The sequence below is a fragment of the Molossus molossus genome, unplaced genomic scaffold, assembly GCF_014108415.1.
Source record: "Molossus molossus isolate mMolMol1 unplaced genomic scaffold, mMolMol1.p scaffold_m16_p_13, whole genome shotgun sequence".
In the NCBI taxonomy this organism is placed as follows: Eukaryota; Metazoa; Chordata; class Mammalia; order Chiroptera; family Molossidae; genus Molossus; species Molossus molossus.
The window spans coordinates 61,789,762-61,814,946 of record NW_023425348.1 but is presented as its reverse complement, the minus strand read 5'-3'; the positions used below and the strand labels follow the sequence as shown (position 1 = coordinate 61,814,946).

Below are 25,185 nucleotides of genomic sequence, written 5' to 3'. Positions count from 1 at the left end.
TTGGACGGTCACGCTCCCTCTGCCCTCCCGCCGGCCCGCCAGTCCCGGTCCCGGCGTTTCCCTCTGGCACCCACCTCGGCGCGGCGTAAGGACCGACTGACGGCCCGACTCGCGGGGCTCCGGAGCCTGAGCGGGGAAGAGGTGCCAAGGAGTCCCCGCTCAGATTCCGCCCGCTCCAACCGTGAGGTGAACTGACAGGTCAGCGGGACGCAGAGGGAAGCAGCGCCCGGCCCGCCTGGCACCAGGAGAGAGCTCGGGAGGGCTGCGGCAGCGACGGCCGTTTCCCGCCTCTCGCTCCGCCGGGGGCCGTGGAGGAGGAGCTGAGCTCCCGCGCAGAGGGGAGGGGGCGAGCGAGGGGGAGGGGCGAGGATGCCGAGGTTCCGGGCGCGGGTTTGCCCGCGCTCCAGCCCCGCGCAGCTAAGGGGCGGTGCCGGTCACAGTCCGGCTTTCCGCGCCAAATTTTTAAATCGAAGGCGGAAGGTCTGCACCCGCCCCTGGCACCTCCAACCAATCGCAGGCCCGCAGCCGGCTCTCTGAGTGGTCGGGAATCGTTGCCCTGGAAACCGCAAGGATGCTGTCCGGAAACTGCCCGGCGGGCGGCGCGCAGCGCGTGGCGCGCGAACTGGGCCTGGCGCGGGGGGGGGGGGGGGGGGGGGGGGGGGAGGCGGGGGGTTAACAATTGACCTGGCGGAGGGGAAAGTGTTCTGCGCGCGGAGCGTGTGGCGCCAGCGGGATTGTACCTGGTTGCCTTGCTCAGCAAAGGCAGTCTTCCATGGTGGGGTCCAACCTCGTTGTGGGAACTGGCCACCCGAACAGCGAGTGCATAGCGCTTTGCATCTTTAGAAAAGTCTTTATAAAAAGTCTGAATCCTAAGGCGTTCTTTAAATGCCCAGAGTTCGTTTGGAGCGTAAGGACTGCATTTGGAAGTTGCGTATCAAGCTATTTCCAAGACTTGACTACTGAGCCTATGCACGTGTGTGTCTAGGGGAGCAATTCAGGCATCCAAGTCCAGACTTTTATCCAAATCCGTGGGGTCGTGTCAGCTCGAAAGAAGTCTCGAGCCCTGATCGGTGACTAGGTGGGTGCTTGTGCTTACCACAGTCCGTTCGGTGGGGTCCCAAGAACGGCCTGACTTCTCTAAAGGTGAGAGAGGGTTGTCACTGGAAATTATGTGGGTTGCTTGAAGTCCCATGACAGCGGATCCGCTTGCTGAAAGAATTTACTGTCGTTTGATGTAGTTCCCTGACCAGTGGGGTTATCTCTGGTCTGGAATAAAATGTAAATGAAGTTTGTCAGTTTTCGTTAGTCTTTGTTTCGGTAGCCTGTGGTGTCCGTGAAGGAATTTTCAGCGAATCTCCTGCTTTTATTTTTCTTTAATTTTGCCATTTTCTTTTTTTCTTTAAGGATATTAAACTTTTTAATAGAGTTGTTTGGACTACTTGAATCATCAGGATATTGGGAGGAACTTCAAATTTTTTATTTTTTAAGAAACTCTAAATGTATGAGAAATGTACAGGATGGAGAACGAAAAGGTACCTTTTTTAACTTCAGTAGTCATCCTTTGTTTTAAATGCAATATCCTGATTTAACTCATAATTTTTCAATATCTAATATCTTATTAATGCTACATCCCCTTTTAGTTAACCTCTGTAAAAACCTAGAGGGAAGGGAAATTTAATTATGAAGGGAGAGAATATCCTAGAGTTGAATTAATCTTTCTAATTTTTTATGGTTTCGTGGAAGTCTCAAAGAGATAGGCAGAGAGAAAAGTTATTTTTAAGAGTAGTAAAATTTGTTGGTTTCATTATGACATTTCTGAGAATTCTTGAACAAAAGGAATTCAGAAAGGGTATTTGACATGATTTGAGATTGGATTTCTTTTTAAGATAATTTTCTACTAAATCACCAGCTGCACACACTCTGAGAGAAAAACATTTTTGTAAAATTGCAAAAGAATTATCAGTGGTGTGTTTTGACTGGTGTTCAACTGCTAGGTTAACCAAAAAAGAGATGTGCAAATTTCCTAAAAGTTTTATATATTAGTCAAATAAGAATATTGCTGTTACTTTGATAGCCTGAGGCAAAGGGCCAGTAGCCTTTAAAAATGGGATTTAGAAATCCCATTCTTGGGTCAGCACCTCTCAGGTACACATGCACAGGAGAAACCCCATTGGATCCCTTACACTGGTTGACGGTTCAAGTCCTGTGTGACCTCTCTCGCCAGGCTGTCCTCACCTGCAGAGTGAGACTATATAGGATTTGGTGAAAATACAAATAGCACTTGATAAATCCTGAAGAGTCACAGGCATACAAAATAAACCCATTAATCTTTGTTTCTGAAGTCATTGAGGAATTAGTGTGTCTCTCTATTCTCTCTTATGCCATTTCAAGTATTTTCTTTAAAACAGATTGGAAGGATATGTGGAGTCTCCAGTGTACAAAAGTAGAATAAACATGGTCTCCATTAGTCTTATTTATGAACTGTTGTCAATTACCCTCTTATGTCTGGTGGCAGTTTCTCCTGCCACCAGGAAGTAGCTTTGTGACTTTGAGTAACTAATTTTACTTCTCCCTCGATAAAGTGAAAAGGTAAATATTCAGAGTGCAACCTCTTCTGGTCAGAAATCCTACTCTTTGGCACTCTGGATTTTGCTCCCTGGGTATTGCTTACAGTCTGACCACATACTAGCCCTCACCCTCGTCTCCTGGCTCTTTGATTCTTCTATATCAATGGTGTTTTATTGAGCAACTGCTGCATGCAGCCATTGTGCTAGATGGATACACAGATGAATGGGGCATGGTTTCCGCCATGGAGGCCTTTACCTATTACAGTTTCATGAGTGAAAATCACTCCTAGGAGTTTGGGATCATTTAAAAGCACCACTTGTGTTAGGAAAAGCTGAGTGAAAAGTATATGGGAACTCTCTTTGCTATCTTTGCCACTTTTCTCTAAAGCTAAAATTATTTCAACATAAAAAGTTAAAAATACGTAAGATTGGAATTTTTTTTAATCCTTGGAACAAAAGATGAAAAAAATTAAGTCCATGCTTTGCTGTGAAATGAAAAATGGGAAATTTAGTTTTTAGAGTGGACAAGTATCAATATAATTACTAATTTAATCAACTCTACAACCTCATTTGGCACTCTTTTTCTTAGCAATATTCTTTTTATTGTGTAATTTCTAAAGTCAAAAGCTATCTGATAAATCCTGTTTTATAGTGAATTTAATTATTGTTTTAAACCAGGAAAATCTCTTTTTTGAGCCACATAAAAGGGGACAGATGAAAACACCTCTGAAAGAATCCACCGCAGCAAATGTAGTGTTGACAGATATCCAGCCTGACTTTGGCCCTTTAACCACACCTACCAAGCCCAAGGAAATCTCTCAGGGAGAACCCTGGACGCCAACAGCCAACCTGAAAATGCTCATCAGTGCTGTGAGCCCCGAGATCCGCAACAGAGATCAGAAAAGGGGGCTGTTTGACAACAGAAATGGATTACCGGAGCCCAAAGATTGTTTACACGTAGGTTTGCACAGAGGACTGGAGGGATTTGGGGGGAAGAGAAGAGTAGCCATTGCAGAAATGCCAGCAGTATAAAGCACCACCATCCGCAGTCTATTAGCCTCCTTCAAAGCACCAGAAAGGTCTGGACCCTGTCCAATATAGCAATGGGAATTCTGAACCTCTGACTTTTTTGCAGTTCAAGCTTCCCTTTTAGATCTGCCAGGCAGCTAATACTGGCCCCCCATGTTTTTCCCCCAAATGTTTGCAGCTATTGAAGTGAAGCACTTGTATCAATGTTAATCATAGAATGCAGATGTCCCTAATAAATATGTCAAACTTTATTTCAGAATAAGACATATTTACCTCTTCCTTTGTAGGAACACTTATCAGGAGACGAATGTGAGAAATCCCAACCAAGTCGAAAAGAGAAAAGTTTAGGATTGTTGTGTCATAAATTCTTAGCACGATATCCTAACTATCCCAACCCTGCCGTGAATAATGACATCTGCCTTGACGAAGTAGCTGAGGAACTTAGTAAGTATGCAAACAGCTCACTGAAATCGTGAATAGTTACAGTGATTTCGTGGACCTTTTCCTTCAGACCCACACTCATCTAGCCAGTATTTGTAAGTGACACAAAGAGGGCCACAGAGACATATATCTCTAAAGCCTTATTAATTTAGGACTAAAAGCATGTAGTTTCCAATTTCAGTGAATCTTAAAACAAGCAAAATCACAATGGAGATTGCTTCTGACTGCATTTCAAAAGCTCTGTAGCTTTAAAGGAAGGCAACATTGTTTTAGGACTTGTTTCATAACAGCTACAACTCTGAACTTCTCTCTTGTCTCTGTGGTTGAAGAGCTGGGCTATGGAATGGTATCTTGATAGTTTATGAGCTTATGTGTGTGGGAGCAGGGCTTGAGTGCTCCTGGCCACTCAACGCTGTTCTGAGGACCAATGGGTTTTCTGAGTGTTTGACAAAATGGCTGTGACCCCCTAACCCTTTTACTCCTCTCTTTACAGACCCCAATCTAGTTATGGCTAAAAAAAGGTCCATGGCAAATTTGGGTACCTTTTCAGTCATGAAAATATCATAATCTGAAACTATGAAGAGATGCGCAGGATATTTTCATTTGTGTGTGTGTGTGTGTGTGTGTGTGTGTATAGATAGATTGATTGATAGATAGATATTACACCATAAAGTTTCACCCTTCTAGTACGTTTATAAATGTTAATTTTACTTCACATTTTAAGAATATGCAATTGAGATTCATCTATTCACACACACTTCATTTTAGCTGTGTAGGATGTACTCTGTAATTCATCGGGTATATTGATTTCCTACTATGTGCAAGGCATTATTGTAGCCGCTTGTGATGACATCAGTGAACAGAAAGGAAAAATGCCTGCTCCTGTGAAATCTACATTCTAGTAGGGGCAATAGATACTATAAAGGATATAATAAGTAATTATAATGTATGTTAGAAGGTATTATATGCTATGGAAGAAAGAAAATATAGACCAAGATAAAAGAGGATTGATCAGGAGTGCTGGGGTGAGTTTTTCAATTTTAAATTAAGTGGTCAGGTCAGGCCTCTGTTTGAGAAGGTGACATCTGAGCAAGGACTTGAAAGAACTGAGGTGCAGAGCCATGAGGACATCATGCGGAGGAGTAGCCCAGCACCAAGGCTGTCAGGCAAAGGCATAGCTGGCAGGCTCCAAGAGCAGCAAGAAGTCTCAGCACCTTGAACCTACCATATGATAGCCGTGTGTGTGTGTGTGTGTGTGTGTTGGGGAGTAACATAAGAAACAGGTTGTAAAGTGTGGGATTTAGAGTATTAAAGGCTTGGTTTTGCCACGTACTGGCTTTCTGCCAGGGGGAGCCACTTAGCCAGCCTGAACGTCTATTTCCTCACCATTAAAGTGTGCAAGATAATACCTACCTCACAGGTCTAGGCTAGAAATTTCTTCTTTTTTTTTTTATCCTCACCCGAGGACATTTTTCCATTTTTTGTTCAGATAGGGCGGGAGGAAGAGAGAGAGAGAGAGAGAAACATCGATGTGAAGGGACAACATCGAGTGGCTGCCACCCACACAACCAACCAGGGCCAGGGACAAACTGCAACCGAGGTACGTGCCCTTAGCGGGAACCAAACCCAGGTCTCTCTGTACCGCAGGCCGACGCTCCAGCCGCTGAGCCAAACTGGCCAGGGCTAGGCTAGAAATTTCTTAAAGCTGTATGGCACACAGTAGACCCTCAATAAATACCTATTTCATGTTCCATGAGAGCAGGGATATGTCTTTCATCTTCACCTCTGTTGAGTATAAATAATTTGTATCATCCGTAAATAACTTGTATCATCCAGAACCTACTGATAAATAACCATGGAAGAAAAAGTTATTCAATTCTGTACACATGGGAAAATCTGATCCTAGTAACATACAGCTGCCCGTTCTTGCAGATGTGGAGCGACGACGCATTTACGATATCGTAAACGTCCTAGAGAGTTTACACATGGTGAGCCGCCTCGCCAAAAACAGGTACACTTGGCACGGGCGACACAATCTCAACAACACCCTTGGGGCTCTGAAGAGCCTCGGGGAGGAGAACAAATACGCTGAGCAGATCATGATGATCAAGAAGAAAGAATATGAACAAGAGTTTGACTTCAGTAAGAGTTACAGTATAGAGGATCATATCATCAAAGCAAACACGGACCAAAATGGACATCCAGACGCGTGTTTTGTCGAACTCCCTGGAGTGGAATTTCGGGCAGGTGAGAGATGGTATTGAAAAGCTGGGGTTTAAAGAAGAGGTTCCTTAGGAAACACTGCTCTAAAGCTGCTGCTGCCTTTAACGTGAAAATGCTGCAGTTGTCAACTGTATGATCAGGTGGTGGTATTTTTAGCCTTGTTACTTTAGAAGTCACTTGTCCCTTCATGAATTTTAATTCTCTAATCCTCATCCTTCTTCAAAGCTTCTGTAAACAGCCGCAAAGACAAGTCTTTAAGAGTGATGAGCCAGAAATTTGTGATGCTGTTTTTGGTGTCAACGCCTCAGATAGTGAGCCTAGAAATTGCTGCCAAGATTTTAATTGGGGAGGACCATGTGGAAGATTTGGATAAAAGCAAGTTTAAAAGTAAGTGTCATGACTCCATGGACTTTTGGACCTGTTCGTAAACAATAAAATTGCAGTTACAAACTGATTTCCAAATACATTTGCTGTATAAACAGATCTTCTCTAATTATGCTTTTGTATCTTCACTTCTCTCCGGAAACCATGATCCCACTGCTTTAAGTAAGGTGTAGGATTCAAAGATATGTATACAACTACTCTTATTTATCTGACACTTCGACTTATAAACAGTTCCTTAAAAGTTATCTCATTTGATACTGTAGCATTGTCCACATTTTAATCGTATACAGTCTAGTTGCCTATAATCTAAATGAGCAGTAAATGGTAAAGCAGAACTGGAACCCAGGTCTCTGCTCTTTCCACTGTCTCTCATATGTGAGAGTACAGATAACTCTTCTAAAACTGCCCCCAGAAGTCACCTGTGGCACAGTTGGTTTGCCAGTTTGAAAGAGTGGTTTTAGCCGGGATATTTGCTCAAAGTTGGAACAGGATTATAGATTGGATTGCTAACACAGAGTTCTGCCCTCACCTCTATAACAGACTTTGTGGGAACCTCCATGAAGGTAGAGAGAGGGTGTGGAATGAAGAGCTCCGCAGATGGGAGGGGCCTGCTGCACACCCATTTCTCATGGAGGCATTAGCAGACCTCCAGGTAGGGAATGAGGCTAGCCTGAACATGGGACACTTGGGGGACCTAGCTGAACGGTGAGGAAGAGCCACCTTAGGCAACAGCAGAGACTGTGAGAACACCTGGAAGCTGTCACACAGATCCCTTCCCATCCCTGAAGAGCTGTACTAGTCCCATGAAAGTATATTCAGACATCTGCAGATTGATAGTGTCTTTTTTCTAGATGAAACTAAGTAGGGAGAAATAATGCTGGCAATTGGTTTGGGAGATCTGCAGTTTCAGAAAACATGTCCTGATACTGCAGATGGGCTGCCTGCTTTTCTGAGTCACCAGACAGTTTCAGCTCTCCATTTCCCTGGTTAGTCACAGCCTTGGAAGCCATTCCAGGCACTGCAGATGTGTGGTTTGCTGAATCGCCGGGAATTCAGAACCTTCTGGCATGGCTAGGAAGAAGGGGCTCAATTTATAATTTTATACTATCAAGCTGGAGTAAAAAGCAGACTTTCTCTAACAATAAACTTTTTAAGATATGTAAGATGTGTAGAATTAATAAATCTATGCTTTGCATATTACATCAGGACAGTATAACAAGTTACACTTTTTGATGGGCTATGGAACTTTTCATGCTTATGATGTTAAATCAGTCTTATTGATACAAACTGTCTCAAGCAGGAAAGTGATACATTTGTCATTGATGCTTTATAATAAAAATTCTTCTGAATTCTCATTAGAAGATGCCCAGCAATGGTGACTTTTTGTCAAAAAATCTGTAACATAGTTCCTGACATGGTGATCTCATTAAGTCATTTTTCCTTTTTCAACATGTGCTTCTGTCATTTCACAGTTCAGTACCAGCAGTAACTGAGTCTTTTCAATATTTAAAATTATTTTTTGTTTTAATTAAAGCAGTATTACTAGGATAACTTAAAAAGTCACATTTTTCTCTGACATTGAGGGTTAGGACGTCTCTTTGAATATATGGAATCTTTATGAAGCAAAATCCTTTGGTCTTTCATTATTTCATTAACTGGTATATATACTTGTTTTTTCCCCCAGCAAAAATTAGGAGGTTATATGATATAGCTAATGTTCTGAGTAGCCTGGATCTTATCAAGAAAGTTCATGTTACCGAAGAAAGAGGCCGAAAACCAGCTTTTAAATGGACAGGCCCAGAAATCAGTCCTAATCCTGGTGGTATGTATCTGTTTTCTTAAATTCTTTGCTTCAGTGTTTTGAATTAACTCATATTTAGAGATATTCTCTCTTCCCCTTCCTACCCACATTCCCACATGGAAAGAGCATATAAAAGTGATTGAAAAGACAAAGATGAGTGTCAATATGGAAAATTTGGCTGCTGTCTCCTTCAGCAACCCAAGGTCCATAACCACCCTCCATATGGTGCCCAGGAGGTAGAATGTGTATGTGAAAGGATTTGAAAAAGTTGAAGCATCATAACACATAGATACTCTTGCTATCATTATTATGCTTCTCTGTGACCATGACAGAGCCTGTGTACACTGAGCATATGAAATGAATTCATTCCGGTATCAGTATTCAATATATTCAATATCAATATATCGCAACTCTGGCATTCTGACATTTTGCATTCCACCTCAAGTGTTGGAAGGTGGCAGGAACATGGGCCGTGGAGGCAGAAGGAGACTTAGCTTTCAGTCTCAGCTCTGCCACTTACTAGCTGTGTGTCCTTGGTACATTACTCCTCCAAGGCTGGGTTTCCTCACCTGCAAAGCAGGAAGAACCGTGTTCCCTTTGAAGTTATTGTGATTTAGGATGTCATCTCAGAGAGAGGTCCTTTGGCACAAGGGGCCACACTGAGGGAGTTCCTATCCCAGGCCCACATTCTACTAGCTGAGGGACCGTGATTCAGTTGGTTAATGTCTCTGAAATGGGGATGCATTTCCTGAGTAGTACCTCCTGGTGGAGTTGTTGAGAGTGTCTTAGTGTGTTCAGGCTGCTATAACAGAATACCATAGACTGAGTGGCTTATAAACAACAGAAATTTGTGTCACACAGTTTTGGAGGCTGAGATGTCCAAGATCAAGGCACCTGCATGTTTGGTGTCTGGTGAGCACCTACTTTCTAGACAGCCTTTTTTCGTTGTAACCTCATGGGGTGAAAGGGTAGCTCTGTAGAGTCTAATCCTGTTCAAGGAGGTCTGCTCTCCTGATCTTAGCACCTCCCAAAGGCCCCACTTCCTAATATTATATTGTGTGGAGGACACAAATATTCAGTCCATAGCAGTATAGGTCACCATATTTCATCAGATTAAGACTCCACAGATGCCCTGGCTAGTGTGGCTCTGTGGCTTAGAGCATCCTCCCATGCACCAAAGGGTCACAGGTTCAATCCCCAGTCAGGGTGCATGTGGGAGGCAACCGATTGATGTTTCTCTCTCACACTATAGATGTTTCTCTCTCATATATATATTTCCCTTCCTCTCTCTAGAATCAATGAAAACCTGTCCTCAGGTAAGGAATAAAAGAAAAAGACTCCACTGATTATGAGGTGCACAATTTTTTTATATATCAATAAGAAAAAACCACTGACAGTTACACTAAAGCACACCTCTGATTATAAGTGACAAAAGGTTTTAGAAATGTGAAGTGTGAAATCTTGTCTCAGAATTCATTTACTAGGATAAACAAGGTTTTGTATAAATAAAAGCCCTTAAAACAGTGTCAGGCACAGAACTGGTCCCCTACAGCCGCTGCCACTTCATTCCTAAAATCCGGTTAGGACCGTGATTTGATGTCACATCCCAAAAGGAAGATGAATCACCCATGTTTTCACACCCTGCCCTTTTCTCTTTCAGGTCTCAGCCCCATCACTTCTTTCTCCACCTCAGACTTGGAAGGGAGGCAATCTTCAAAGGAGAACTGTGCCAAAAACCTCTTTTCCACACACAGGAAGCCCAACTTTACTCGACACCCATCTCTTATCAAACTGGTGAAGAGCATAGAAAGTGATCGGAGGAAGATAAACTCTGCTCCCAGTAGTCCTATCAAGACCAGCAAAGGTATGTTTTCAATCATGTCAGGGCTGTGCTCGGAAGAATTCCTTGTTATCCGATTTATTTTTAGCTTCCTTGATCCCTATGGGACTTGTTAGAGAATTGTTTCCATATCCGTATGCCTAACCCCACTTGAAGCCTAACTTATGCATGAATTAAAGGATAAAAAGCAGTTTGTGGGGTGTTTTGTGTAACTGCTGTGTGATTTGGGGGGAGGCACATGATTTGTGTTCCTTGAGCTTCAGTGATATGTCATCTGCCTGAGCATTTATTCTTTTGCATTGACCAATCCCCTCCACCCCCGCTTTCTATTTTATCAGCCGAGAGTTCTCAGAATTCTGCGCCCTTCCCCAGTAAAATGGCTCAGCTTGCAGCTATTTGCAAAATGCAGTTAGAAGGGCAATCAAGGTAGGTTCGTAATGCTCTTTAGTAACGGGGTGAATTACTTTTCGTTGCATTGTTAGGATTTCTTATTTTCTATAAGAACAGGCACTAGCCTTGGAAACTGATGAGATAATCTTTTCTCATAACTCATATGCCATAATTACAGAAACTGTCTGCTAGTTTCTTAAAGACAGGGCTTTAATCTGGGACCATCTAAAGGGGTAGAACATTTTAGAGAAAATGTGTTTATTTTAGAACATTTAGAAAATATATCCTGTTTTAAATCTTGTCTTTTAGTGAACCCAGAAAGAAAGCAAAATTACAGCTGGCAAGATCTGGGCACTGCAAACCAGTGGCCCCTCTGGACTCCACAGTGAACGCTGAGCTGGAGCTGACAGCACCGTCCCTCATCCAGCCCCTGGGGGTGGTCCCTCTGATCCCCAGCCCATTGTCAACGGCGGTGCCTGTGATCCTACCTCAAGCCCCTTCGGGCTCGTCCTATGCCATCTACTTGCAGCCTGCCCAAGCCCAAACCATGACACCGCCCCAAGGCCTGAGCCCGACAGTCTGCTCTTCTAAAGCTGCGAGATCAAAGGACTACACAGACGCCACCACCGAGAAAGCAGTCAAGGATGCCACGGAGCCCAGTGCCTCCACCAGGCCCGAGAGCCTCTTGCCAGTGCCAGAGAGACACGGTGCACAGAACCGGGACACGGAACCTGCAGGAGAAAGAAGCTCAAAGAGGGAAAACATGCTTGAGGACAGTGGTTCCAAAAAGAAATTTAAAGAGGACCTAAAAGGACTTGAAAATGTCTCCGCAGTAAGTACACCCTTGCACCATGCAAAGTATTAGGAACTTCCCAATTGATTAGTGGAGGATTTGGAGGTTTACCAGAGCAGAAAGCAGTCTCTCAGGAGACAAGGAACTGTTCCTTAGCATCCATAATCCAAACAAGGCCCCAGACAGCTAATCCCCTGGCTGGGATGACGGCAGGGACATTTTTAACCTTTGGAGGAAGGGATTATTTGTTCTCTTTTTAAAGCACCATGGGTGGTTGTCCTTAAGTCCATTTCTCTACCACATACTGGAATGCAAACACCTGTCATGAAAGTTTTAAATAATTTACAAGCAAATGTAGCCCTAAATGAATGGATGGATACCCAGGGCTCCGCTGACTCCTGCTTTCTGAGTCAGTGCCTAATGTTTGTTTGATGCCATGTAACTGGCATTTGTTGCCTAGAAGATAAATTGTTTCCCCTGTTTTTATTTTCTGAAATTTAACCCAAAATTTCTATTTTGTGTAAAGAGAAAAATTTTACCTTGGCCAATTGTAGGCATATTTGACACACTAGTTTCTAGGGATTGTGATGTTCCAGATCATTTTTTCCCTAGATGGGATTAGTTCAAGAAGGAATTGACATGTATTGGTTGCCTACCCACACGCCAGCTGTCAGAAGGATTAGGCAATTTTACATATATTATCTCATTTTGCTCCCTTAGGGCAGTTATATAGGAAAGAGATGATCACTGAATGAGCACCACTAATGTAGAAGCAGAAGTTAATCTCTCATTTTGTCCCTGCTGTTCACTCAAGTTATTTTACTTCTCCACACCTTCTTTTCCCACATCTATAACGAATTTGCTCCACCAGTTTTTCCTGATCTATTGGATGGGAAGCAGTGTGCTCTGGACAAAATCAAACCCAGCACCTGCCTTGGTGATTGCGTCTGAGTGCTTCCCCAGGGCCACATTATAGTTTTTGCAAACCTAGGTGAATGTATTCCATGATGGTATACGGAAGGGGTTGTGATTCTTTTAAGGCCCCGTATAAGTCGAAGGGTACTATCTGTAACTGTTACTGTTAAGGAGGCTTTAGAGTTTGTCCAGTCTCCCCTTAGGATGGCCTTATGGTAACCATTTAAAATCTCTATCTTAGCATAGTATCATTTTGTATTTAATATCCATACTGGTAGGGAAATTACAAGGCTTTTGCCTGATTGGATTTTCTTGGGAGGTCCACCATCTCTCTGGGCTAATGGCGCTATTTAATAATGGTTTCCTGTTGCTCACTTGTTATTCGGGATTAGGGTTTTCAGTGGATAGATTTTCCATGTCCCCTTGCTTTTCTCATCTCTGTGACTTCATTTGAACCATTTCTCTTTAGCATGAACTGAGCAGAACAAAGAAAATGTGTTAATTTTTGTGTTAATTCATTCAGCAAACATTTACTGAGAATCTACACTTCTGAGGGTGGAGAGAAGACAGTGTACAAGTAACACAATCATATCAGGTAGTGAATAATAAGAACTACAGTGAAAATAAAATAGGAGGTGTAATGGGAAGGAGGGGGAAAGGGGTGATGTAGGCGAGTTGAGATAACATGCAAGTTGAAATATGTCAAGTTCATTCATCCTGCTAATTTAATATGTCTCATTTTCTACAAAAAGGAATTGGCATTATAGGTTAAAAGATGTTGTGATAATTATAGTTTGTGGAAAAATTAAAAATAATTAGTAGTAGAGTACTACAGGTTTTGCTAAAGAATTGAAAGAATTAAACCAGCAACCGGAGTAACTTGTACCACGAGAGGATGACTAACAATAGCAAAGAGGATTTGTAAAATCCCTAAATTCACCCGTTAAAAATTTCTGTTCCTGCGTCTTTCAAGGAACCTGCCAGTAAAGATAGTGAATGGTGCCAAGCAACTAAGAAACAAAATATAAACTTTGCGGTACACTTGTAAAATTGTGGATTCTGAATTTACTGGTTCCCAAAGAAAAGAGCCGACCTATTAAGAGCTAGATCCAAGTGTGGACTGTTGTTTCAACAATGTCCAGAAGAAGGTTCTGGGGGAAGATAAAAGGAGGGTCCCCAGTTCACAAGGACTGCTTTTAGCTTTTGCCAGTCCTGCTCATGGCAAGGCCGAAGCAGACTTTCTGTGTTTGGTGAAGTAAACGATCAAGCAGGCGGGGGAAGATGCACACAACCCAGTCTTCTGGCCATTTCCATTTGGTCTATACCTTTATTGCCTTAAGTTTTTGCTTCGTGACAGTTGAGTCTCTGATATGAATTAATCAGTTCTCTTTTTTTTTTCATCTTAGTTTTTGAATCCTGCTGTCGTGCCCTTTAGGGTATTATAAGCGTGTTTGCTTGGTATCATTAGAACCTAAACTATTAGAAACATTTATGGTTTTATAATTCCTTTGTTCTAAGTCAGGGGTCTTTCTGTCAAGGACCAGATAGTAAATATTTTTGGCTTTGTGGACCACCTGGTCTCCATGGTACCTGCTCGACTCTGCCATTGTAGAAAGGAAATGGGAAGGCAGCTGTAGACAATACGTAAGTGAACGGACATGGCTATGTTCCGATGTAAGTTTATTTACAAAGACAGGAGGCGGGATTTTGGCCCATGGTTTGGCAACCCCCATCTCTAAATCAACATTTCTTAAAGCGTTTTCCTTGAATTCCGATACTATCAAAAATGGAGTTGCCAGATAGCCTGGGAAATGCTACATGCACATGCCCCACTTGAAGATTCACAATGCATGCCACCGTTAAAGACACTCAGAAATTCTCTAATTAAAGCACCCGTGTCCGGCGTTGAATTCAGCCTTTCCCAAACATATTTGAGCATGATTCAAGCAGTGTCTTTCTGCATCCCATGAAACGAGGGCCCCTCAGAATACTCTTTGGGAAATACCATTCTGTATAGTTCAGGAACAGTCGATAACAACAGCAGTGCCAGTATGGTGCCCAGCTGCATTAAGTAGGTTCTGACAGCGCCACATCATTCCAGGGAGTCTGACCGCAGGACTTCGGGTGTCAGTGTGAAGGGGGTCTGCTGGGTGACTCCTCCTCTGAGCAGACACCAGTGGCAGCTTCAGGACGCTTCCTAAGACCACAGAGGGCATTTAAGAAACACATGGATTGTGTTAGTCAGGACAAGTGTTGGAATGGGAAGGAGGTATATTGTTGTCAGGGACTGTATAGCTGCCCTGCCCGCAGCCTGTGCAATTTGGAGGCATTAGTCTAATGAGACAACCACCAAGGTATATTAGTCCTCGAAGAGGCACACGCCATTTTTCTTCCAGTATTTGTGTGTAAAATAAACCCTTCCTCCTGTTTTCTAGACATTGGTCCCATCAGGATACCTAATCCCTCTCACCCAGTGCTCATCTCTGGCGGCAGAGTCCCTTTTGCCTGGTAAAGAAAACTCAGGTACACTTTCCCCCAACCACAGGATCTACGGCTCCCCAGTCACAGGTGCGTGGGCATGAAACACTATTCAAACGTGGGTTGGTCTCAAGTTCACTCAACCCTTATAAGCGTCTCGGACAAATGCCTGTGCTTTTAAGATATTTTTCCCTCCTTTTCTTTCCAGGTGTTATTCCAGTGACATCATCTGAACTCACTGCTGTTAGTTTCCCCTCCTTTCATGTAACACCTTTGAAGCTAATGGTCTCACCAACTTCCATGGCGGCCGTACCTGTCGGGAACAGCCCAGCTCTCACTTCGAGCCACCCTGTCCCTGTCCAAAACCCAAGCTCAGCCATTGTGAACTTCACCCTGCAGCACTTGGGACTCCTCTCCCCCAGCGTGCAGGTGTCTGCAAGCCCCGGGCCTGGAACTGTTCCCATGTCTCCCAGAATAGAGGCTGTTAGTGTTGTACCAGAAAATACAGGGACTCAGCAAGGACGGGCCACCAGGTATGACTCTCCAGTTCTGGGCCAGAACCAACCGAATGGACAGTCCCTTGCTGTGACAGGGGCCCAACAGGTGAGAGAATTTCCATTTCACTTATTTTGCTCCTGGGGTTATTAAGTCCCAAATGCCAGTGTCGTGGGAGACTTGCTCTTGCTTTTCTTCTTTGGAGAGGGAAAGGATGGGAGAGCGAGGAGACTGAGCCTCCCTGCTTTCCAAACCTGGGGAAAGTGCACAAGGAGTTCGTATTATTGACTTACTGCGAGCTCTTTTTCTCACCTTAACAAAAGTAGCTGAGAATGCAAAACTCGTGCTGGCTTACCTAGCCAATGTCAGTGTGCTGGGCTTCCGTGTGTGACATGTCCTTCCAGTGCACTCTTCTGAGGCTGCGTGAGCACCTGTCTGTGGGTTTGACTTCTGTTTCCCTTCCTCTCTTTCCAATCAGCCTGTTCCAGTCACACCCAAAGGATCACAAGTAGTGGCCGAAAGTTTCTTCCGTACCCCAGGTGGACCAATGAAATCAATGGGCTCATCCTGCATGGATTTTAACGGTGCTAATAAAACCTCCATGGGAACTCTCTTCCTCCCACAGCGAAAACTGGAAGTCTCAACGGAGGATGTCCATTGATGGACGAATCTGTCATCGCTTCAATTTCTAAAGAGTTGTTTAATAGAGAAGATGTACTCAGACTAGTTTGGAGAACACATTCTCTGAAAATACTGTAAATACTTTGGGGGTTTACTTAATTTCAAAATAAATACTTGTTTTCTCATATATATATGTGGAGATATATATATATATATACACACACACATATGTGTGTATATATATGAGTATGTGTATATATATATATATTGTTTTAAACTAAATCCATCCATCAGTCCTAAGAAATAAAAGTAAAATGTTGAACTAAGGTATATAACTTCTAGGAGGAAAGTGAATTATTTCACCTGTGTCTGTACCATTATGCAAAGGAACTGTTAAAGTTGACGTCCCTTTGAGTGAATGTGACATGCCTAACACAGCATTCTCTTAAACTTTGCACAAAGAAAAAGCTGTGATGTATAATGTATTAAATAGGATTATAGCTATATTTTTTATAATTTTAATCTGTTTTTGTTGCAGTATGTCTTTTTGTAAAGTTTGCAGCAATCCTTAATCAAGTCTATGGAAAAATTATTTATAAAATGTATTTTTAATCATAAATTGTTGAAATTAAAACTTTTCTAAAATGTATTTAACATTTTCATTTGGCCAGTTAGGGCGCTGTTGGGAGAAAATGAAAATTTATCTAACCCCAAGGGCAAATTCTTGGTATGGAAAATACGTCCTGGGTTCCCTTAGATATGCAAAGTTTACAAAATGTTCCTACCTTCTGCCTCTCTTTTGATCTTCCACTGGTTCTGTGTTTACAGAAGTGAAAATGACTTTGGAGACACTGTTGCTTGGCGAGGGTCACCCAGCTAAGTCCTGTGTGCTTTCTCTCATTCCCTGGGAGATCAGAAATGCAAGAAGGATCTGGGGTGTTCCCTACCCTGCCCTGGCACCACCAGCAGCCACCCCAGGCCTCCTGCTGTCTACAGAGGAGGGACTACAGTCCTCTTCCACTTCGCAAGGGCCCAGCTCCAAGGATGGGGCAGCAGCAGTTGCTCATTTCCTCCAAACTCAAGAAACTACCCCAGACCCCATGAGCTACAATGTATTCAGTGTGCATCTCCTTGACCCTCCTTTGTTATGGGATAAATTGCACCTTGAGAATTGACAGGTGCTCTCCCTGGTTAGGGTCTTAAAGGATCATTATCATATCTATTTCCTACACATTTACTGTATGCCAGGCACAGTGCTATTCATTTTAAAGCTATTACGTCTGTGAGCCAGGACTATGAGGTCACAGGCTCTCAGAAAGTAAAGCAGTAAGTCCAGAGTCACACTGCTAGTGTACGCAAGGACTCCACCATGTCTATTGGCCTTAATCCACTATACACCTGCCTCCAGATACAAGCCTAGCAGCTCTGGTAGAACCAAGCACATTGGAACAGGGTAATCTGAGCATTTGTAAAGTCATCTCTCTCAAGTATACATGTTTTGTTTGCATAATCAAGTACAGCTAAGAGAGGAAAGATTTTCACATTATCCTAAAGATCCCCTCTTTCTTCATACCACTAGAGAATCAATATGAGCAATTCCAAAATACCTCTTCCTTTTACACTACTTGAAGGCAATGTGAATGGTTCCTGAGATAAGAAATGGCTCCTGCCATTAGGTGCTTATTTATAAAATACAGGGGGTGGCAAAAGTAGGTTTATGGTTATAATAAAATAACTATTAAAAATATATGAATAAACTTTAGCACACACAACTATAAACCTACTTTTGCCCACCCCTGTATAGTTGAGGACAATATATACATATGAGTAAATGAAGGAATTTTCATGCAATAAAAACAAATTTACCAAATGGTAAGTGCAGACAAAAGATACAGTTCAGCAGAGACTATTAGATTCAACTGCACACAGACAACTTTGAGAGAAACACCAACTAGAAAGTCGAGGTAGCTCAGGAGGTGAAGTTCCTTATTTCCCCTCCCCCTCTCCTACAGCTGAGCTAGAGAGATTGGAGGTAGAGGTTCTGTTCTGCCCCCCTCACTAGCTCCCCACATGACATAATTTCCCTAGGACTAGGTTTAGGGAAATCAGATGCACAGAAAGAGGTATGTTAGACTTTGAAGGCAGCTCTGAGGATTGTCCCACTCAGTTCTGTCACTCTGACAGATTCGTGGGTTTGCCCTTAACCCCCAAATCCTGATATCCATGCCCTTGTGTGACACCCTCCCCTTGAGTATATGTGGGGCCTATGAATCTCTTCTAACCAACATGATACAGTAAAGGTGATGGGATGTGTGTGATTACATGTACACAATTATGAGCTTACATAAGATTGTAGTGCCTGTCTTGTCAGAGTCTCTCCCTTGCTGGCTTTGAGGAATCCAAGTGGCCGTGATGGGGAACCCAACACAGCAAGGAACTATATGCAGTCTCTTGGAGCTAAGGGTGGCCTGTAGCCAACATCCAGCACAAAACAAATCCTCAGTCCTGGCTGAATTGTACCAACAGCCTGAGTGAGCTTGCAAGTGGTCCTTTCTCCAGTCGAGCCTCAGATGAGGCCACAACCCTATCTGATACCTTTGTTGCAGCCTGATGGGATCCTGAGCAGAGAACCCTTCTAAGCTGTCCCCAGACGCCTGACCCATAGGAACTGTGATTTAATAAATTTTGTATTGTTTTAAGATGCTGAGTTTGTGGTAATACTGTTATGCAGCAATAGAGACCTAATACAACCACTATTAAACAGTGACACAGTTATCACCAGCAGGACAACGGATAACACATCAGTGCTCATAAGACAGTCTGTCTTATTATTGTTCATTGGTATTATAGGTATTCACAGATGCAAACCTCATGGGGACGTGGTAACCCCAAAGGCTTTCATGGCAGAAGCACTGCCTATTTTTAAAGCTGGAAGCAACTTTAAAGATGCCAAATAGCACAATAGTGGACAAAGTTATCTGCCCAGCATGCAATTTCTGTTTTCAAACAGCCTTCTGATTTCCTCTTAAGGAATTACTGCATGGAACCCAGTGGGCTGTAATTAGAGGTTCCACCCATGTCTATAGCTAGAGTGGGCTTGTCACCCAGACTAGGCCAGCCTCTGTGGAATCTGTCATTTCATCCTAGCAGTGGCCTCACCATTTCAGTCCCGCTGCAAGTTTGTTGCTGGAGTTCCTGCTTTCCAGCCTCTGGAAAGGTCTTGGCACCTGCCCGTGTTCAAACCTGATTTTCGGCCCTCCACCCATTATGTAGGCCTTTGCTATCCTTCCAGGAAGTTTACTTTGCTTGAAGTTACCAATCATCTGTGAACCTAGTAATCAAGGGACTCTTACAAATCACAGAGGGAAACCCAGAGCCAAGGCTTCCCAGTCCCCAGACCAGTTAGTTCTGTCCCTGGTCCTGGTGAAATCCAGCCAGAGAGTAAATAGAAAAGGCCTTCAGAAATGCTTATCTCACCAGAAAATACAAGCAACTCACCTATGTTCAAATGAATGTAAAGTGCTGTTTAAAATACTGTGGAGAAAAGGGGACTCTAATACACTGCTGGTGGGAATGCAGACTGGTGCAGCCGCTATGGAAAACAATATGGTGTTACCTCAAAAAATTAAAAATTGAATTGCCATTTGACCCAGTGATCCCACTTCTAGGAATATACCCTAAGAAGCCTGAAACACCAATCAGAAAGAATATATGTACCCCTATGTTCATAGCAGCACTATTTACAATAGCTAAGCTCTGGAAACAGCCCAAATATCCATCAGTAGACAAATGGATAAAAAAGCAGTGGTACATATACACAACGGAGTACTATGCAGCTATAAGAAAGAAAGATCTCTTATCCTTTGAGACGACATGGAGGGACCTGGAGAGTATTATCCTAAGTGAAATAAGCCAAACAGAGAAAGACAAGTATCATATGATCTCACTTATTTGTGGAATATAATGAACATAACAGTCTGAAGAACAGGGTAGTCCCAGAGATGTGAAAGTTGGGTACAGACTGACAATCCCCAGAAGAGGAGATGGGGGGGGGGGGGATAAACCACAGAACTTATATACATGTATGCATGACCAATGGACATGGACAACAAAGCTGGGGACAGGGCGGGGAGGGAGGGGAAGGAGGGTGTCAATGGGGGGAAAAGGAGAAACATCTGTAACAAAAATAAATAAATAAATAAATTATAAAAATAAAATACCTGGAAGGGAAATACACAAGAAATCCAAGAAACGAGAGCAATAGAATTTGAGGGGGAAAAAAAATTTTTTTAAACGCGTTTCCTCAGCCTTGTCCTTTTCAAGTGATCAGTGTTCCTGCAGATAAAGGATAAAGAGATTTCCAGAACTTAAGCAGATAAGCTGTCTGAGCAATCCTATTAATAATACAGACATCTACGGGTGGACTGTAGATTCTTTACAGTATTTATCACCACCTGGTAGTTTTCAAATCTTCAGGGCCTTAAATAAGGGATAAGCTGGAAAGAAAAGTGTCCTTATTGTATGTTAACAATAAAGATAAATTGAGTGTGTGTTTTTTTAAGAGTATAACATTTCATTTAACTTTTAAAGAAGTGGTTTTACATCCCAGTTTCTTATGTGAGTGCATTCAGGTCAATTACGATTAATAACTAAATGTGGATTTGCCATGATTGTCAACATTTTGTAGAAAAATATAGGTAGGGAATATATTACCAGTGTCCTCCAACAGTCAAGTAATTAACTGCATGTTTTTTGGTTTTTGTTTTTTTGAAAGGCTACAAGAGAATCTTCCATATTCCATGAATTAGGCTGAGTCTGATTTGCCCTGATACACTGAATTCTATTTTTTAAATATTTATTCAATTATTACCATATGCTCAGCCCTGTGTTATGCAAAATAATGCCTATTATCCTACTTTGGATAATAAAAGATCCTCTGTGTATGAATCTTCTAGAAGTTTATCCTGGAAACATTTTTATGTTACCATTGTTTAAAATCTTTTTAAAAATGACCCAGCTGGTGTGGCTCTGTAGTTGAGCATCGACCCATGGACCAGGAGGTCACCAGTTCGATTCTGAGGTTGGGCACACGCCCAGGTTGCGGACTTGATCCCCAGTGGGGGGCATGTGGGAGGCAGCCAATAGATCAATGTTTATATCTCTCCTTCTCCCTTCCTCTCTAAAAAATCAATAAAACATATTTTTTTTAAATCTCTCTAAAAATGATAACATAGCTCCCCAGATTCCTGAGCAGAGTTCTTTGAATATAATTTAACTTTTTTTTCATGTTTAAGAAACTCATGCACACTACTATGTTATTCAATTCAAACTCAATCAGTTTCAGCCATCTATGCCACAGCCGTGCCCTTGAGGCTGTTAAATGTACAGGTCTATATCCACCTGAAATGGATGGCTCCCAAATATACTTTCCAAGTTCTGACTTTCTGGTTCTCTGTCTCCAACTTTTGATATCAGCTTCAACTTCCCTCTTCCCTCCACTCTCATGATGAATGTCTGTCTCCTGACCCGGGAAAACTGCAGGATTTCAGGGGAACTGCTGTCACCACCCTCACTCTGCACACATCAGAGTTGCATCCACCTAAGGAGTGCTCCGTTTCTCTCCTGCGGGGTCCAAGCAACGCGCTTCTTCCCAGGTGCTTCCTTTGCCAAGCAGTGGCCTTTCTCACGGTCCACACAAATCCAAACTTGTTGATCCTGGAAATCTGGGACCCGAGGAAATGCCAGGAACGCTGGATACAAATTATATGCCTGCATTCGTTATCAAAACCCAACACTTAGACAGCAAGGGCATTTCTACACGGAGATAGTCTGAGAGGCAGGACATGTCCTAGATATACTAGAGGAAAGGGTGAGACTTGAGATATGAAAAGAATAAATTTTATTGAGCATCTACAATTATGGCTACTGCAACACAATATTATGATGTGGTTACTATTGGCCCTGTTTAACAAGGAGCATGAGGAGCGTGTCCCCATCACACAGTATGTGTGCAAAGCCAGCATGTACTTGCAGGTATGTCTGGTGGCAAAGCACATGCTGATTCCAGAACACCACACTCAAGAGCTTCATCATACTACAGCAGTCACGTGTTTTCAGACTGGGGTCAAACAGGCTGATCCAGACTACTCATGACAAATGAGAACAGAGTTTCTGCAGTATTACTCCCAAGGCGTGACAGCTATTTCTATTTCTGGCTCGCTACCTATAGTGATTTACACTGTCAACTTGTTTAAGCCAAAACAAACGTTCACAAAAAAACAACCCCTCGGTGTGTGGCTGTGCTTTTGAGTTAGCCGAAAGAGGAATGAATGCTTGGCCTTTCAGATTGACTGGGTGGTAATAGCGCTGATTCTCCAGCTCAGCCTTTCAAATTGTCACTCTCCCAGCTCCTCCTACCATCACACGAGGCCTAATTCCTATAAGAAATCCCTTTTCCATAACTCATCGTGGTCTGCTTCTCTGATTAAACCCTGATTATGCAATACCATTGGGGCACTTTTGAGAAGAAATGGTGAAGGGTGGGGGATTCCAGACGTGGTCAGGGGCTATCTACTGCCCAGTGCCCAGAGAATAGTATGTGCCAACATTTTGGCACTTTATAAACTGTGGGCCATTTTGGTTGCCAACATTTTTATAGCTGCAAATCCAGGAGCTAAAACATTTTTAAGTCAAAGTGCCCTTTAGAAATGCATTACATGGAACTCAGACACTACCCACTACAGCTATCTGACCCAGCTCAGTTACTACGCCAGAAGACCCTGCATCCAAGGTCCCACCTGGCTCAGCTAGAAAATGCATACATTAGGAGTCAAAGTCTGGCTGCTCATTTTTGCTCTGACCCCCTAAATAAGGCACTTAACCTCTCAGGGCTGGATTCTTCTTCTATCATTATAGAAGTGAACTCAAATGATTTCTGTGGTCCCCTGGAAATAAATTTTTATGAAAAGTACATTTAAGCTCACTTAGTAATTCTTAGCACATAAGCAGAAACTGCACTCAACCAAAAGAATTTTGTCAAATATATAGAAAGGGCTAATCCTAGGGAGTAAAGGAGGCTCTTAATGAAACCACTAATCCTCAGGCTTGTGCATCCACGGCATTCCTCCTGGCTAACACCGCGGAAAGCAGATTTAGACTCTACTGCTGTTATTATTGCAAAAAGTTGTAATTGCCGCAAAACTAATCTTACACGTTGTGAGTCCGCTCATTCTCCTGTCGGTTTTAATATCTTGGTTTTTCCTACCATATATATGTGGTGTGTGTGTGTGTACACGTACTGGTCTGCTCTGTTACATTATTTGAGATGACCTATGTGCTTCAGGCAGAAATCTGAAGGAAGTGAATAGGTGAATAGACTGGCATCTCACTTACCAAGCAGCTTTATGAATGGAATATTCTGAATAATACAGAGACTGAGGATCTCAGGATTGCAAATCACCTTAGAGATCATCTCAACCAGCTTGGACCCTAACTTTGAGCCACTCAGTCAGCCTGGTTGGCTATATCCAAAACCCAGAAGCATCTCCAACAGATTCTTGGGTTACCATCCTCAGAGATGAGCCTGGGGTGGGGCCCCAGAATTTCGCATTTAATTCAAATTTGTTGCCAGGTTTGAGAATAATGATCTGAAAGAATCATCATCTAGTATTTAAATTGTCATTAGAAAACTTCTGGTGCTAATCAAGACCGCAAGCCCGTCACAGCCCATCTCTCCCATTAATTATAACTAAAACCTCTGGACAGAATGCAAAAGCAACTAATCAAGGACTCTGAAAGTAAACAGGAGCAAATAGATTGAGAAGGGAAGTTCAAACGTGAACAACTGGTATGGCAGCGAGCTCATTTGGTTTATCCTTTTCTGTTTTCTCTCGTCTCATCTCTTCTCGTCTTGTCGTCTCGTCTCGTCTCGTCTCGTCTCGTCTCGTCTCGTCTCGTCTCGTCTCTTCGTCTCGTCTCTTCTTTTCTTTTCTTTTCTTTTCTTTTAATCTAAGGGTGGGCTGAGGCCTAGAACTGCACTACATACAGGTTTAGACAGCAAAGTATCTGAAAGAAACCCCCTTTTCTAGCTATGGGATCAGGAACATAGGCCCCTGAAGCTGAAGAGCACAAGGAATACCTTGAAGTTTTCTATTTTTATTTTTATTTTTCTCCTTAATGCCAGCCCTAGTCCTGAAACTTCAATCTTATAGTGGCAGCAACAGTAGATAACTAAAGCCCTAAAACAAACCATCAGTTTACAGAAATTCATAAAAGGAGCCTCAATGGTTTGAAGAGTGTGAGAAATATTTCTCTCTCTCTCTCTTTCTCTTTTTTTTTTTCTCTATCTCTCTCTTTTTCTCACTCTCTCGCTCACTCTCTATGTTTTGAGTTGCCCTAAAGGCACCCCAGGTACTCAGAGTTGTGTGAAGGTGCACGAGCTAAAGTTTTGAAAGACAAGCTTTCTAGACAAAAGGCCAGGAAAAAGACCCCAGCGAGCCAGAAAGTGTCAGGGCGATTTCAAGGACGAGAAGCTGCAGGAGGAAAGCCTGCATTCTGTATGAACAGTCTCAGACTCACCCTGAGTTAGGCATGCACAAAGCAGACCCAAGGAAGAATAGAAAAGCCTTTGAGAACTACGTTAGGATATAACTCACTTCCCAAGTAACAGATTAACCCCTGAAGGGTGCGTGTGCTGGGCAGACACACAGCACAGCAGCTTTGAAAACGGAACTGACATTGGAACAACCACTCTCAGAAGTCAAGACACAACTTGAGATAGGAGCCTAACCAGCTACATCGCCTGCTAAAACAAACAAACAAATAAAAATTAGTGTTCTCCAGAGGATTTTAAAAGGACCCAGAATCTCACAACATGATATTTGAAATTCCAGAATACAATTCAAAATTACTTTACTTATGCAAAAATCAAACAAACAAAAAAAGAGAGAGAGAGAGAAAAGCGGCCCAATTCTCAAAGGAAAAGACCATCAACAGATGCCAAACCCAAGATTATTCAGGTGTTGGAATTAGTATAAAGATTTTAAAGTGACTATTATGACCATGCTCCATGAAGTAAAGATAAGCACTCTTTAAATAAATGGAAATAACAATGTTCTCACCAGGAGACAGAAACTATAAAAAAGAACAAAGTGGAAATTTTAGACCTTAACAATACAATTTCTGAAATAAAAAGAAATTCATTGGATGG

At 42.6% G+C, this 25,185-nt stretch overlaps 1 protein-coding gene across 2 annotated transcripts; it reads left to right on the top strand.

Annotated features, from left to right (window-relative positions):
* Positions 1 to 1,404: 1,404 nt before the first annotated feature.
* On the top strand, positions 1,405 to 16,109 carry E2F8 (E2F transcription factor 8). 2 transcript variants are annotated; one of them, XM_036258415.1, is made up of 12 exons: positions 1,405 to 1,532; positions 3,246 to 3,524; positions 3,884 to 4,040; positions 5,970 to 6,284; positions 6,486 to 6,647; positions 8,329 to 8,466; positions 10,106 to 10,309; positions 10,624 to 10,711; positions 10,985 to 11,507; positions 14,819 to 14,951; positions 15,070 to 15,464; positions 15,835 to 16,109. In XM_036258415.1, exons 1-12 carry the CDS (start codon positions 1,509 to 1,511, stop codon positions 16,015 to 16,017), a joined length of 2,601 nt encoding a protein of 866 aa, XP_036114308.1. In that variant the 5' UTR covers positions 1,405 to 1,508; the 3' UTR covers positions 16,018 to 16,109. The 2 variants fall into 2 exon arrangements, with proteins under 2 accessions (XP_036114308.1, XP_036114309.1); XM_036258416.1 differs by lacking the exon at positions 3,246 to 3,524.
* Positions 16,110 to 25,185: the final 9,076 nt, after the last annotated feature.

Excerpts from the sequence above, each read along its gene's own strand:
- E2F8 (XM_036258415.1), top strand. The coding sequence starts at position 1,509 with ATGTACAGGATGGAGAACGAAAAG. Across the intron at positions 4,041-5,969 it reads CGAAGTAGCTGAGGAACTTA|ATGTGGAGCGACGACGCATT; the intron begins GTAAGTATGCAA and ends CCGTTCTTGCAG. Across the intron at positions 14,952-15,069 it reads CTACGGCTCCCCAGTCACAG|GTGTTATTCCAGTGACATCA; the intron begins GTGCGTGGGCAT and ends TTTTCTTTCCAG.